Source organism: Dermacentor variabilis, chromosome 2 (genome assembly GCF_050947875.1).
Source record: "Dermacentor variabilis isolate Ectoservices chromosome 2, ASM5094787v1, whole genome shotgun sequence".
NCBI lineage: Eukaryota > Metazoa > Arthropoda > Arachnida > Ixodida > Ixodidae > Dermacentor > Dermacentor variabilis.
In genome coordinates this window covers 111,801,976-111,817,679 of record NC_134569.1, presented here as the reverse complement: position 1 = coordinate 111,817,679, position 15,704 = coordinate 111,801,976, and the positions used below count along the sequence as shown (strand labels likewise).

The window sequence follows — 15,704 nt, the reverse complement described above, 5'->3', positions numbered from 1 at the left end:
GTGACGCCAGACTCCTATGCCACAACCACGGAATCCTACAATGTGAACCATGTTATTATAGGAAGTTGTCAAGGCACAGCACTAAGTTTTGTGTGCAGGTAGCGTGCTAACCTGTCACCAGTTATTGAAGCCAGGATGTCATTTCGCGCATCAAAACATGCACTGGAGGCCTTGCTGCAAGTTATCCAAAAGCTACAGAATACAAATTCAAGTGTTCAAACAAGCTTTATTGTTTGTCCAAGTAACACAAATTCATAGTGGAACAGACATACTAAACAGAAGGCACATATTCCATCACCATTGCATAGGTCTCAATGCTTTGTGGAGATGGCCGTTGAATAAGCTGGCAAGAAAGCACACTTTTGTGTGATATTAAAGGAATTTAAGAAGTCACCTTTGTGCCATTATTGTTCATTGTTTACGTTATTCACTGTTTCTCCAAAACATCTAAAGAAGCAACTTCAACACCTGCTAACATAACTACATATATTTATTCATACATATAGTTTTTATCACAGTTTAACTTACACACTACCCCCCCCCCCATAACCTGTATATTACTAGAATCTAATTGAAGTAGCTTACCTTTTTGCATAGTGCACAAAATGAGAGCCTCCTCACACACTTAGTCCAGTGTCCTTTTACAGTAGCTTAAGGAAAGCCTGCATTACCATAGCAGATTGGTACCTCAAGACTCTTGTTCAAAAAAATGCAGATGGATGATGATGAGTACCCCATAAAAGCTGTCTTGCAGACTTTAAGAACAGTAAAATGTGACCTATGAATTTTAGCACACTACAAAAGAAGTGGGCTGTTAGTGCAAGAAGCAACCATCAAATAAACATCTGCTATGAGCAGTTCACAATGCTTGCATGCTGAACAGGCACTAACAGGTATCATCACAGTGCTCAGTAAAAATATACCACAAATAATGACTACAGATCAGACACACATAATAAAATTCAGATGACAGCTTTCTTCGTTGGCATTAAATCAAGTTTGTTGCAACTTTGTTGCAAGTTAAATCTTGCAAATTCTCTAGCAATGCTGGGTTTTGCATGATGTTATTTTGAAAAGAAAACATAAGAACAGCCAAGCCGGTGTCAACTGCAAGATGACCTTCACCAATATCTGACCCTTTCTATCTTTTCCCATTTTATTATTAGATACATTTCACATTTTCATTTGAATTATTGCTGCATCTTATCAATGAACTGATAGTAACGATGCAAATTGCATGTCCAATAACATACCGTACTTCATGGATATGCTTGATCACTGTCTAAATAGCACGATTGCGACTCGTGATCAATAAAGTTTTAGGAAGCAAAAGCCAAAAAAGAAAATAAGTTTGATGCAGCAATATTACATCTAACCTAACAAGCAAAAAACCAAAGTGTAACCAAATATGCAAAAAGCCGCTTCTGTGAAAGCCAGAATCTCACTGGTAGACACAGAGGGCACTTGTGACTGTCATTATGTCTATGTGCAGCACATGCACATGACATGTACAGCACCAGGTCTCCAGCTATAGTGAGCAATAAGAGTCAAATCAGTGGATAAACCTGTCCAGCTCATAGAGGCGGGCGTATAGTGCAACCTGCAGAATGTCCTCGTCCTTGCCATTTTCCTTGAGAGTCAGGCTGCTCACATTGGCCGCGGTTATCTCAAACTGCCACTTGTCCTTGGGTGTTAGGGCCAGCTCATTCGAAGCCAGCACGGGGAAGATGGCATTTGTTGCAAACGCACCCGTCAACTGTAGCTTGTTGAACTTTGTTGCCGACTTGGTTTTGAAGGACTTGCAGACTGTGCCATTTGCGGACTCACACACAGCAAGGAAGCATTGCTGCATAGGGTTAAAGAGCAAGTGTAAACATCATGGGAACCATAATGCGGCCAGTGAGGCCATACTCGTGTGAGCACCATTACAGGGGTATAACTTTCTCAGAAATATTTCTGCAGGCACAATACATTCACTCCTTAAGAAAGATTCCAAAAATGTAAGCAGACTGCTGCATGAAATTTGTGGCATTTGCCTTATCTCTTCCAATGCTTGTTCACATTGATGAATAATATTGGTGAAAGGAACCTGAACTGGGGCCACAGGATTCCATTCTTTAACATCCCTTTAACCCTTTTAATGTCACCAACATACCGGTATGTTTCCGCATATATGTTCCACCATGTTCCTTCCAACATTCCTTTAGTCATATAGGAATGCGAGGACCATAACAAGAGAGCATTTGCCATTATATGTGTCATTTTTTTCATTTTTGCAAAAACAAGAATAAACATTTGTGTTCATGTCTCATGTGGCACATTGCAAGCAGAGCAAAGTGTGGCGTGACTGCCTGCATAAGCATGTCCTATCTCACGCTGAAGTGACCTTGATCTTAGTGATTTAAGCATTTCCGCCATGACACATCTAACTTCACTAGCCACTGCCTGGCATGCTGGAAACTTCAAATTATATCTGTGCCTTTAACCCGTTTTAACCTTAGCTACCATAGGAGTCGACCAATCAGACAACTACTGTCATTTGTAGTAAAGGATTAGAAATAGCTGAGGCTCGGCACAGCTGGGCTAGATTGGTCTACCCTCTAGACTGGTTGCGGGCACAGTGCAAAGTGCACATAAGGTCAAGGCGCAAAGTACATGCAAGGCCAGATAGGCCGAATTCCAGTCGCGGTAAAGTTTAGCCCATTTTGCTCTGGTGGTATCGTGTTCCTGCATGGCTTTCCGTTGCATCTACACAATGGCCGCTTTCTGCTTCGTGACAAATGCAGCATGCGGTTTCTGCTGACGTTGCTTCTGGCAGTGTGTCAGAACGGCTTTTGTTCATTTAGTTCGGCGCATCCGATGTGGAGATGCACGAAATGTCTCGAAGATAATGCACTACCAGAAATGATCACTCAAGAACATCGCCCCTGAATACACTTAAATTTGCTTTTCGGGCACCATCTCGGGTTATAGTAGTTATAGTCATCCAGAGACAGTGTCTGGAAAGCAGATTTTCCACAGGAGCAAAATGCATTTTGTGAGCACAAATGCAGCCTGTCCAGCTTCATCAAGAGCAGTTTACATGCTTTGCGCAAGTTGGCTGTTCCATGTCGCACTTGCCTGCTGCGGTGTGGTGCCCGCTTGCGCCCTGAAAGCTAGGACATGAAAGATGTGTTCTGCCTTCCTATGCAGAGCGTCGCGTACTTCACGGCCATTGCTTGTGTTTACGTACGAGTTTGAGCACCCAACGTAAGTAACCCGTCGGCATTCTCACAACATCTCAAATCACGTGCACAATGAGATATGCACGCCAAGAGACACCCAACAACTCGCGAATGTTTGAGCGAGTGATGCACCTGGGCACAACTGAGAGATCAGCAGTCACGTAGAGTTCTGGGGCTCAGCCATATTCGCATTGCTACCACTTACCGCCAGGTTCACGCACTGTCTGCTTAGGCGCTATATATTAGGCTGCAAATAATAAAATTAGGCAATTATCAGCCCTGCAGCTTTGCCAAGATTACTTCGATAGTATATGCTATGCATTTATAGCCAATTTAGCCAAAATGAAATTTCGTTGCAGTTGGCCTTGAAAGGGTTAAAGGCAAACTACAATGAGATTCTCAACAGTATAGAAAGCTGACTTCAGATAGTGTAGGTATATAGCAGCCAACGTGCAAAATTTTATGCCCGTAACATGAATGAATGCATTGTGAAAAGCTTGCAAAGATAGACATCTTTAATACCATAATGGTAAAAAACACTGTTAGTACCACTCGCGACAAATAATGCACGATCCAGGGCACTGACAACCAGCTTGGCTCCTTGGCATGACCTCCAAATTTACACACACACACACACACGAGTACAGCAAATGCAGTGTATTTCTTCATGTCTATTCTTTTTCTCTGAGTTGTATCGTGTTGCCCATGTAAGCTATGAATACAAGCTACCAGCTATATTCAAGCCCAAATTTGTCATCAGCCTATTTATGTCTACGACAGGAATAGGGCCTCTTGTAGCGACATCAAATTACGTAACCCTGTCAACTGTCAGGCATCTCCAACCTGTACAGTTGAACTTACGTTTAACAAACATGGATGTAATGAATTTTCTAACATAACGAAATAAACCTAAAGTTCTTCGTTCTTCGACTTTTTTTCTACTGATAGCAGCAGGTATGTTTATGACAAATATAGGATGTAATGAAGGTTGTTTTCATGTCGCATGAGACGTCATTACAGCGAGGTTCGATAGTACCACATTTTTGAAGTGAACTTCCCCACAAACTTAGATGCAAACTGGTGTAATGTGACGTGAAGGTGGCAGCATTGCAAGGGCCCAATTTCCATAAGCCACACCATCCAATGCTACTGAGCATGAGCTTAGCAGATATAATGCATAGGGTGAACATCCAGCAGGTGTTAGCTTAGAAGTACATGAGCACATAAATTGAGTTTTTTGGAGACCTTGGTTGCAACTGTGGCCTGTAGCATCAGGTTGAATTGTAATCGCAGTTGGCTATTTTTCTTCATTTTACAGCGAAGCTGTTAAGGAGAGTTTCGCGGCAGTTTTCGTGCAGTGGTGAAGGCTGGCATGCATCAGCGTACAAGTACAAGCCAGCGAACTGCAGCAAGAACCAGCATGTGTACAGTACAAACCAACGCTCCCCAGCGTTACAGTAGTGAAACGAGCATCTCATCCAGTGCGACCCAGCTCTTATTCAGCGTTCTCACCAGTGTCCCAGCGACTCCCGGCAAGTGCCAGCATCCCCAGTGCGATACAGGGTCAAAAAATGCACTGGTTTCACACTGCAAGGCACTGAAAGGAACTGGCTTTTGCAATTGGGTGGCCTTTTCAAAAGCACCAAGGTCGAATTTCCTTGACTAAGAGCAATTTCAGAGAAGAATATTGTCTTCCTAATTTTGCTAGGACCAGACAGGCAGTACGAATTGTACGATTTTGATTTTTACAGTAATGAGATTTTACAATTTATCGACTGAAGTGCCAACATGTATAGACTAAAACTGTTTACACACAGCACGTAGCACCATTTCCATCAAATGTTTCTGGTTGCATACTAGAATAGATGCAAGGATTCTAAATTAGGGAACCCTTGCCAGAGGGCAGTACAACTGTGGCTTATTGATGCAATACTGCTCTTTTCCTTCCTTGTGCAAAATCACTAATGGGATCTATTGTACTTGTCTTTCTGCCACTATAACAGGCCTGACCTGTTGCACCATGCAAATAAAAACAACTATGTTTGTTTCCCTGAACTTGAGTTTTTTAGCACTTAAACAATGTGGTGATGGGTATCACGAATCTCTGCAATGCTGCCATGGCTCTAAATCAAACTCACTATTTCACACTTGACAGTAAAACAGCAGCTTGCCGCGCTCGTGAGTGAGCATGACAAGCAGCTCAGCAGGGCAACATCTCACCTGAATGCCCAACTCCATATAATTGGCAATATTCTGCCGTCCATGCTTGGCGAGTAGCACAAACGTATCACGTAGTTCTGCCGTCTCGTATGAGAGTGAGCAGCAGAAGTCTCCAAGGCAGACGCGGCTGTCACCACGTGGTTGTGTTATCTCCTGTGCAGCATGATCGCTAACATCTGCATACTTCAAGACGCGCTTCTCCGGACGGAGCACATCTCCAGGGTACCTGCACCAAGGCACCCTCCTTTGTCACAAACACTGCTGCCTATGGATGCTCAATGGCGCTTATACACTGCTCATTAACCCTTTGAGTGTCAATGACTTAAACATACGGTGCCGCGAACAAGTCCGAAAGTGGTCAATGCCGTATATTTACGGCGCCGTCTGTACGTCTGAAAAGCACACCAATTTCCTAACTTTTTCTTTTCTTTCATGTGCTGCCACTATGTGGGAATACAGGGAATTTTTTTTGCATGCCTCCCTCTCTCGGTTGTCGTTGCATGGTTTGTTTTAGCGCTAGTTTACTCCCGCCCGTCTATATACTACCGCTCGCGCATTGGCGCGCGGGCGGGTGGGCGGCGGTTCGGATTTTGTTCCGCGGGCGGTTTCAGCTTCTTGCGCTTGCAAAACTGATGGCTATCTCGTTACTAATCGCTCAAAGGGCAACCACCTCTTTCTCGCTCGTTTAGTGCTCACAGCACAGTTGGATGCCGCATAGGATAGATGGCGCATAGGATGGCGCATAGGATGGATGCCACCGTGCATGCGTTTCCGTTGCTTTTTTTTTTTGACACTCACGAAAACTAAATGCCTCTGGTTAGCGATAAGATGAAGATTAGTGGGTCTGTCACACGTTGTGCTTTTGTGACGGGCACACAACCACACAGTTTTCTTGAGTGCGCGCACCTACACAGTTCGATTACGCGATGGATGTACATATTAGATATTAGTGTAAGAGCAGGAAAACTTGAGCCTTGAGAAATATTCTCGTTTGCGCACATTCAAGGCCTTCAACTATGTGTATAAAAATGCATCAAATTTTTAATTCTTATAAGTTTATTTACTTTTTTACTGTTGTTATTCATGGATGAAGAGTACATATATACCAACGAAAGATATTTTTTTCTCACTTTACGGTCACCCTAGAAAAATTGCGGTAAATTTTTTTTAAATAAGGCACTCAGAAGAATTAGAATCTGCAATAAAAAAAAATCGACCCTGGGCGGTCGCATATGGCGAAAAAAATCGACCCTCAAAGGGTTAACAAGAACGTGAAAATACAATCACCTGCTGAATGAATGCTTCAAAAACTTCACTGACTTCTAAATCTGCGTTTGCATTCACCCTTTCTTTCACTAGTCAGGTAATAAAAGCACAGCTCCAATTCTTTCTTGTTTTCAGTTTTGTATGATGCATATCAAGGAAAACATGAAGGGATAATGATGAGCCAAGTTAGAATGCCAGACTATGCACTAACCAAAATAAGAAAATGGTCACTTTCACTGACAGCACCAGTTTCAGTACACTATAAGGATGATCCACAAGTGCAATATGTATAGGTAGCTGCACCTTAAACTACCCAATGCAGCTTAAAGGGCCCCTCACCAGGTCTGGCCATTTTGAGCTGACAATCGCAGAGCATACAATGCATGATGAAGATTGCGCCTGCAAACTATTACATCACTACGCATTGCGGAAAGATACAAAATTTCAAACCGAACGCCGTTTGCCCTTCTCCTTGTGGTTGCCGCACTCCAAGCCGGCGGGTGACGTACACGTGCTAGTGCGCCTACGTACAAGTGTTTGTGCTGCGACGTCGCTCGTGGTGATATATGACTTCGAGAATTGTTCAAGGCAACATCTGTTAGTTGTGTAATATGTTGCTTCAATAGACGAATTAAAGGGACCCTGAAACGCTTTTGACGATTTTCTACAAACGTACTGAGTCGTTAGAGTAGGTCCTTCTGATCATTAATTGACACGTCTAAGTTCCCCGCGTAAAGCGTGTAATTTATTATAAGGTTTTAAAGAAGCACATCGCTGCCGATCGCAGCACAGTGCTCGGCGGAATTTTAAGCCGCCCCTACCCATATGACCGAAATCACCCATACGACGTCAGTGGGGCGAGCTATCTGATTGGCTGACAAGGGCGCGTGATCGATAATTTTTCCAACTTTATGGTAAACAAATGATCTTCATAATAGTTGGAATGTTAGCTAATTTGTTTTTATGAAAAGAAAGTAACTTAAAGAGAATGCACAAGAATAATTTTTTAGTACACTTGAGCGCTTCCGGCACACAGCAAGTGTCGTCTGCTTGTGTTACAACGTACTCCATTTTGACGAGAGCTCCGCGGTCAGAATCGGTCTCAGTCTTTTCGCGAGCACTATGATTCGACTTTGTTGCCTTGTGGACTGCAAACGTAGCGAGTGGCAATGTGTCAAGCTGCGACATCGTGTCCCTCTGCAAGGCAGCGTACGAGCGAACTGGCTGCTGGGCATCGGACTGCCGCCATCCGATCGGCGCCAGGATTTGCGCGTTTGTGGCCGTCACTTTACACCGGAAGATTACTAACGCAATAGCGTTTCGCGAGTCCGGTATTAGGGCAAACGCAAGCGCAAGGGGACAGAGTTTGGCCGCTTGACTGTGCCGTAACGGGATGACCCATGAGATGAGCAGAAGGGCAAATGTGAATGGTCTGCACGGTGCAGCCACCTGGTGGCAGAGAGCTCAACCATACACAGTAGCAGCAACGAAGTGTATTCTTCTTTGTTGCTGGTGTGTATTTTTCGCAGGAGTGTAATCATCAACACGTTGTTTTTATAAATGTTTAAAATGTTTTACACTTGGTTAGAGCAACATTAGCGCTGTGTTTGGCTGGTTAAGCGCTGCGCCAATAAGTGTATGGACCGTGCAGACCGATGAGGCCGCTCACGTACGTCTACTCTAAAGTATCTTCATCAGCTTGAGTTTATGCCTCCAGTCATTTGCTGAAATGACCAGCTTGCCTGTGGTTACCGCGTGTGTAGTTAACGGAATACCAGACATGTTCGGCGCTACGACAGAATGCTCGCAACGCACGCTGCTTCGATAGCTCTCGCTTGGGGTCTACGGCCAAGCGGCTAGCGGAGAGGTCTCGCGCGGGCGGGGGCGGGCTCCAAAACAACCGGAAGTGGACGATGTGACGTCGCATCGTGACGCTGAACCAGTGAAGGCGGAGCTTATCCCCACTCGCTCGGCGAACGAGTTGAGGAGGAAAAGCATGGCTAGGGAGGAGGGTAACTTCTAATCGCTTGTAGCTCCATTAATACGTAACGCTTCATTTAAATTGTGGTGCGAATGTTCTACTTAAGCTGAACCCTACGCGTCTACAAAATTTGTCCGAACCGTTTCAGGGGCCCTTTAAAGCTTGGAGAAATAATAAAACATATAAACCGAATGTGTGTGTTTTTGTTTTACTTCGCACCGCAGCAAGAGAAATATACTTCCGTTTCATTTGCTTGTTCCCACGTCATGCAGTCACACGCACAGACACAGAAACTATGTGATTTTCTACCATGTTCCAGCGCATGATCATGCTCTTTGATCCGCTTGTGTATGCCTCAGTATTCGTGTAGCACTGACTTATCGCTAGAAAGGTGTCCTCGTGCACAGTGCACAAAATTGTGCGCAGCGCGAAACAAGAAGATTGTAACTGCTCGTGTGCTATGCTGTCAGCAGAAGTGCGGTGCGCTGCAAGAAAGTGAGGAGGAAAAAAAAAGATGAAGGCAGGGCCTGTGACGTATGCATAATGCGATCCTCAAGCTCTGGTATAGGAGAATGCAGGAAAGGAATGTCGCTTGCGGAGGCTAGATGGGACAAGTGGAGAGAGCGCATTATGTTTGCGGTGAAGCTTGCTTCCTGAAAGAATGGGTTCGCGGCACTGAAATACTTCTATCTCAGCTATTAATGAGCAGATTTGAAACATTTTTGCGGCAGAATGCACTCTAGAGGATACGTAACAACTTCTAGTGTATAACCGAAGTTTGTTGTGTGGCGTGGCGAGGGACCCTTTAAAACAATGCCATGAATTTAACAACAGGCAACTAATTACCAGAGATATTGAAAAGCAATTACATTACATTTAAAAGTAAGTAGAATCACAGACTATGCTGTACATTAGGCATAGTCAGTGGCAGGTTCAGAATGCACTAATAGATGCCTCTCAAAAGGTACTGGTACTTTTTTGCAAGACAACTGACGCTGCTAATTCGTCTGCATGATCAGTGGCATACCAACTAGTTCGCAAGTGAGAGGGCAAGACCTATCTCTCCCCTCTAATATATGTACATATAACCATTGTAATTAAAGAAAGTGGCTTAAAAATGTATCAGTGGGTTATTTTTATATTATAACTAAATGATCTGATTCTCATTCACATATAGTCAACCCATTAGGACCATTAAATTGTAGCTCTTTATCCGGAACTGTCCCCGTGCCTAAAGGGCCCCTCACCAGGTCTGGCCATTTTTAGCCGACAAGCACAGTGCATACAATGCGCGCTAACGATTGTGTCTGCTAAGTATTACATCCCTAATGAGCCACGGAAAGAGAGGATGAAGTCGAAGATACCAATGCTTCTCTTGTGTTTTCAAAAGTGATTAGACAGCTCCAAGGACCTCTAGATGATATTCAAGGAGGCAAGCTGAAGCTTGTTTTGGCGGGAACTGTATAGGGGCAGCCTCCTCCGCATTACAGGTGTACACTGCATGTCCGCCGTGAAGCACGAAAGAAAATCCCAACTCCCTGGCATACAATATGCAATTAAAAAGGCATTCCACTTATGTGACTGCTATTCTGAAAGAAAACTTGGCCTCAGCTGTTGTTTTGCAGGATTTGTCAGAGTGCAGCCAACAATGCCCACTTTTAAATGTATGTATGTTAGTGTGTGTGCATGCAGTGTGTATGTAAAAGGGGGGGGGTTATGACATACTTTGCTGTCAGCTTAGTGGATGAGTGCCCACCTATCTGCTAGGGCACCAGCACTAGCTGGGCTGGTGTGAAAATTTTCATGGTTTCACTTTCTTTTTTTTCTTGCTACCTGGTAAGTTGTGACAGAAGAGTTCGTTGAACTTCGGTCTGACCAGAGGCTCTACTTGCAATCTCATGACACCTGGCATGGCTTTGCAAGAGCTTGGCCAAAGCTTGTGTAATGCCACCTACAAGCATATCATGCTCAAAAATATTAATTTGGAAATTTGTCGCAGGCTTTGACTGTGGAAAGAGGACTTGAATAGGACCCTAAAGCCTGCAATTCTATGCAGTAACATCACTGGTACCATTTCTAAGGATACGAGAAGACCTGAAGGTGGGAAGCTAAGCCTTACTAAACAGCTATGCTATCAAGTAATAGCTCGTCTTTAACACAGAAGACATTGATAGAATTGCCAAGAAATACCAGTCTGCCAGTCTAGTTTGAGTTTGCCTTTGACATCCTTGTTCAGTTTTATTGCGATAAGTGAGCATAAACGAAGATCAGCATGTGTATATGAATGTCACCTGGGATCCTGTGATGTGGTGTTCGATAGGTCAGCCAGCAGCAGCTTGCTCTTTCCATCTGGACTGTAGGTGTAGTTGAGTGGGCCACGAAGTCCAGCATATATGCCACTTCCCAAAGAGCCCCTGCATAACAATTCATGCATGTCACTTTGCAAAACAATTTGTTACAAAAATTACGCACATCCCCACGTGCTGTGGGAATCACCTTAAGCAAGGCTTTCTTTGTTGATTGGGAGAGATGGCATTCTTGTTCAGTGACCATCTGGACGTACAGAATGCAAAGTAAAGTTAAACACGTTTTCACTGAAAAATGCTTCGACTTCCATTGCAGTCTCAATACTGCATATTGATGCTGTCCGTCTTTGTGTTCACACGCAAGTGTGCACTCACGTTCCACGGCACTCTTCACTGCATAGCGAAGCTGCTCCACTTTGTGTTCCCTGGTGAAATTTTAAATACATTTCGCGGTGCTCAATGCCACCACTTGACACAGCTCCACTTTGAGTTTACAAGCCAGTGTGCGCTTGCATTCGAAACCCCACGTAGTTGCAGGTCAAAGACACTCCTTTTCCACTTAACACTTCTTCCAAGCCTCCATCTCCTCCACATTCAATGCACATTTCTATACTGGTCTTCTGTGTGCTGCTCTTCAATGAACCTCTCTGATGCCAACTTAGGTAACTCGGCTTGTCTCAGCAGGTGTGTCTCGATCTTCAATGAACGAGTTTGACGCCAGCTTGGGTAACTAGGTATGTACCACTGGCATTGTGCCTTGAATTTCTCCGATGCTGAGAGGAATGGAAGCCACATCACAAAGTTCCTCAAGGACAGCAATCCAACACTTTAGCAGGCTGCGAGAAGCAGAGAGGAGTCCGGCTGACACTTGACACGTTCTCAGCATTGGCATGCACCAGCGCTGCTAGTTGGTGCCAAGTGGTGCAGTAGATGCCTGCTGGAGTGCATGCCTCATACATAAGTCGTTTAAACGGTGACAATAAGTTGTGTTCAATGGTTCAATGCTGAATGTATCAGCATCGTGAGGTGGGTTCAGCACAATTTTTTTTTGTAGGAGCTCGCATTTACACTTGAGTACAGTATTTGCACCCTGGTCACACTGGACCATGTCGCTTTGCACCATATGTGAGACCGGTTTGCACCATTTCCGGCACCAACCCATGGCGCAAGCCTGTGACCAGGAGAGTCCTGACCCTTTGTGACCCATTGTGCAAGACAGTAGCCAGCACGCACAAAGTGGAGGGACAAGGCAATGAAACTTTATTAGATGAGCATCGAAGACCAATAGACAACTGGCAGAATACTGCGCACTACATTCCACATGTTATAGTATGTTATGTGCTACAGCAATGGCTAACACTGATACCAGCTGACGTCACAAAGGGCTGTCTTTAGTCACCATCTTAAAGGGCCCCTCACCAGGTCTGGCCATTTTGAGCTGACAAGCACAGTGCATACAATGCGAACTAACAATCATATCTGCTAAGTACTGCATCCCTGCATGCCACGGAAAGAGCTTAAATTTCAAACCAAATGTTGTTTGCCTTTCTCCATGCAGGTGCTGCATTTGCAGTCAGAGGGTCGATGTCCATCACGCAAGTGCACTTACATATATTACTGAGCTGCGACGTCACTTATAGTGACACCTGATTTCGAGAATTATTCAAGGCAACATCAGTTATTTGTTTAATCTGTTGCTTCAATAGACGAATGAAAGTTTAGAGAAATAATAAAACAAACTGAATGCCTGGATGCTTTTGTTTAACTTCGTACCATAGCAAGAGAGATGTACTTCCATTTCGTTTGCTTGTTCTCACGTCATGCAGTCGCTCATGTAGAGAATAAAACAATGTTGTTTTCTATCATGTTCCAGCGCTACAATCACGCTCTTTCATCCTCTCACGCCTGCCTCAGTGTTCGTGATTGTGCCACTGACTTATACTGCTAACCAGATATTCTCATGCAGAGTGCACAAAATCATCTGCTGCGTGAAACGAGACAAACACAACAGCATGCATGCGAGACCGTCACCGGAAGTGTGCCACTCAGCAAAAATGCGAGAGAAAAAAAAAAGGAAGGCGGGGCCTATGACATATTCGTCACATGATCGTCCGGCTCCGATGTGGGAAAATGCAGGGAAGGAATTTCGCTTGTGGAGGCTAGGCTGGGCAAGTAGAGAGTGTCTCTGTTGGCGGTGGTGCTTGCTTCTTAAAATCATGGGTTTGCGGCACAATAAATATTTCTGTCTCTGCTATTAATGAAATAATTAGAAAAATTCTTGTGGAAGAACACTCCTTAGAAGGCACATAACAGCTTCCAGTATATAACCAAAATTTGCTATGTGGCCTGGTGGGAGGCTCTATAAACCGAGATGACCATTCAACATTTTATACTATGCTATAACACTATGCACACAGGAAACAAGGAACCTGTGCATACTACAAATGAAGCAATTGCCATTGTGAAAAGTTGCCCATCTCACAGGCTGCTGTGGCTGGTCAGAAATGCTCGAACAAGCAGAATTACTTAAATACCAGCCAACGTTAAGGTTTGAAAAATACTGTAGTCGGAACCTGAAAATACTATATTTTGGTTATGAATACTAAAAGTTGTTTTAGCAATCAAGATGCGAATCCTGTACTAAATATATCCACTGCATTTGCTTTGTAGGAACGACTGTAAACAGGCACACTACTCTATCGCAGTAAAACATGTTGTGGGGTTAGTTGGTGCATAGCTTTCATCTATTGGCGCTTCATCTATTGAAAACTCTACACTATTCTATATTCACAGCTAGTATGATCTGTGTCGCAGATGGAAATATTGGTGAAGTTAATGCCCAAAACACCAGCCAAAATATTGTTGCTGTTATACACGGGTTCATTGGAGTGGGTAGTGCTGTTGCGGGTATGCGTCTGAGTAATTGAGTGGGTCCAAAACTTCAGGTCCTAGAAATTTATTGATAAACCACTGTATTTGTATTTTTAAAATAAATTCTTCCAGAAGCTAAACGCAAACAAGGAATCGTAAGACCATTAGTTGCTATATCATGATCCTAAACAAGCTAAAGAATCTGGGCATTTTACAATAACATCGTAAAAGTTGGCAGCTATGCACTTACATTTCCAATCGCTGGATTCCTGATGCCAGCAGGGGAATCCCATTGTGCAAGGACCAGGCCTGCTGCACTGCAACTGAATACAAGGCAGGAAGCTCGTCGAACCACCAGCTGCTCATGACGCCCAGGGTGACGTTGTGTTTCTCAACAAGCAGAGAAGACTCGGCAAAGAGGATGTCAAAACAGATGAACATGCCCACCCGAGCACCGAAGTCCGTATCAAAGACGGCAAATTCATATGGGTCAGCAGGGTTCATAAAGGGCTCCACAAACAAGTGGTTCTTGTGGTACCTGGTAGCAGACAAGATTTGACAACTTATGCAGAAGGTCTCTAACAGCAGCGTGTGTAAGATAACGCCAACAGTGCAATCAGTTCACAAAAGACAGCAGCCTTTCAGGTAAGAAGGACCACAGTGATCATGCTTTTTCAGGTCATGAAACACCAGACCAAAAAATATTATTTAAATTAATACAACTGTAACCAAATGCAATGACTAGTATCGGCACTATCCTGCCTAATCAGTCCACTGGCACAGTGAAGACCCTCTCTAATGCTCAGCAAATAGAACTTCTGTGCAGTAATGGCATTCTTCCTGCACGTTCAAATTTCTTCACCTGATTCTCGGGCACAGAACAATGCCTGCCTTTCTTATTTTTCCTCTACTCAAATATACCATTCATTTAATCTGTCCTATGCATTGTCTACCCTTTGCTAGTCCAGTTCTTCCCTTAATTTCAACTGCAATGTGTGGGGATGCTCGATTCTCATCCTTCTTGCATGGCTCGTCTTCCACGCATGGTCCTCCCATTTCCTTAGGTTCAGCTTTCTTGTAACACACAAATCCTACTGGGGGAGCCAGTGTTGTAGCTACGCACCTACAATGAAAGATGGTATGAGTGGTGCCATGCTAGTACCATCTGATGGAAGAGATAACTCAGGCACCTGAGGAATGTGCTTCCTTTTTTTCGGCTGTGGACTGACTGTGCGCTTCTCAGAATACTCTACACGTGTGTCCTGTGGAAGGCTTCCGGTCGGGCTTCAGAGAGTGGCACTGGCATGGGTGAGCATGATCGCTCAGACGCGCTTTCATTCGCCGGACTGCGCTCGCAAATCAGGCGCCAATGTTGGGCATGGGCAAATATTCGCTCGATAACCTTGCTTGGTGAATCAAACTTCCTTGATTCCTCAGCTTGTTTCATTGAGGAACTATTCCTTCTGTGTATTCTGGCTAGCCGGCATTGCCTTATAGAAGGAGCAATAAATGTCTGTTTGTGCTTCCACAGCTGTGTTGTCGTTTTATTTCTTACCAAGAGTACACTTGAGAGCCCCCGAGCACAGCAAACTTAAGCTTTTACTTCGACCAGTGCTCCTCTCTTTCTTTCCACATAGATTACTTTCCTTCCCATCAGTGACAACACAGTCCTTAGTTTCTTTACGAGAGAAACTTGGGGCTGTGAAATGTAAAACACTGAGCTCACAAATAAAAATATGTGAATCGAGTGAATAATAACAATATTCGATCGTAACTTGTCAATTTCTCACATATTATTAAGATGAAATCCAGTTAGTGCTCTATTCAAGTAATCCT

The 15,704-nt window shown here is 44.0% G+C and overlaps 1 protein-coding gene across 3 annotated transcripts in view; it reads right to left on the bottom strand.

Moving 5' to 3' along the window:
* Positions 1–206: 206 nt before the first annotated feature.
* Positions 207–15,704, bottom strand: part of LOC142572552 (pantetheinase-like) — a 28,135-nt gene continuing 12,637 nt past the window's right edge. For all 3 annotated transcript variants that reach the window (XM_075681738.1, XM_075681739.1, XM_075681737.1), the window contains exons 5-8: positions 14,119–14,406; positions 10,983–11,105; positions 5,445–5,670; positions 207–1,846 (exon numbers count right to left, since the gene is read on the bottom strand). In XM_075681738.1, the coding sequence (XP_075537853.1) occupies positions 1,553–1,846; positions 5,445–5,670; positions 10,983–11,105; positions 14,119–14,406 (931 nt within the window). In that variant the 3' untranslated portion in view covers positions 207–1,552. The remainder of the gene's footprint in view (positions 1,847–5,444; positions 5,671–10,982; positions 11,106–14,118; positions 14,407–15,704) is intronic.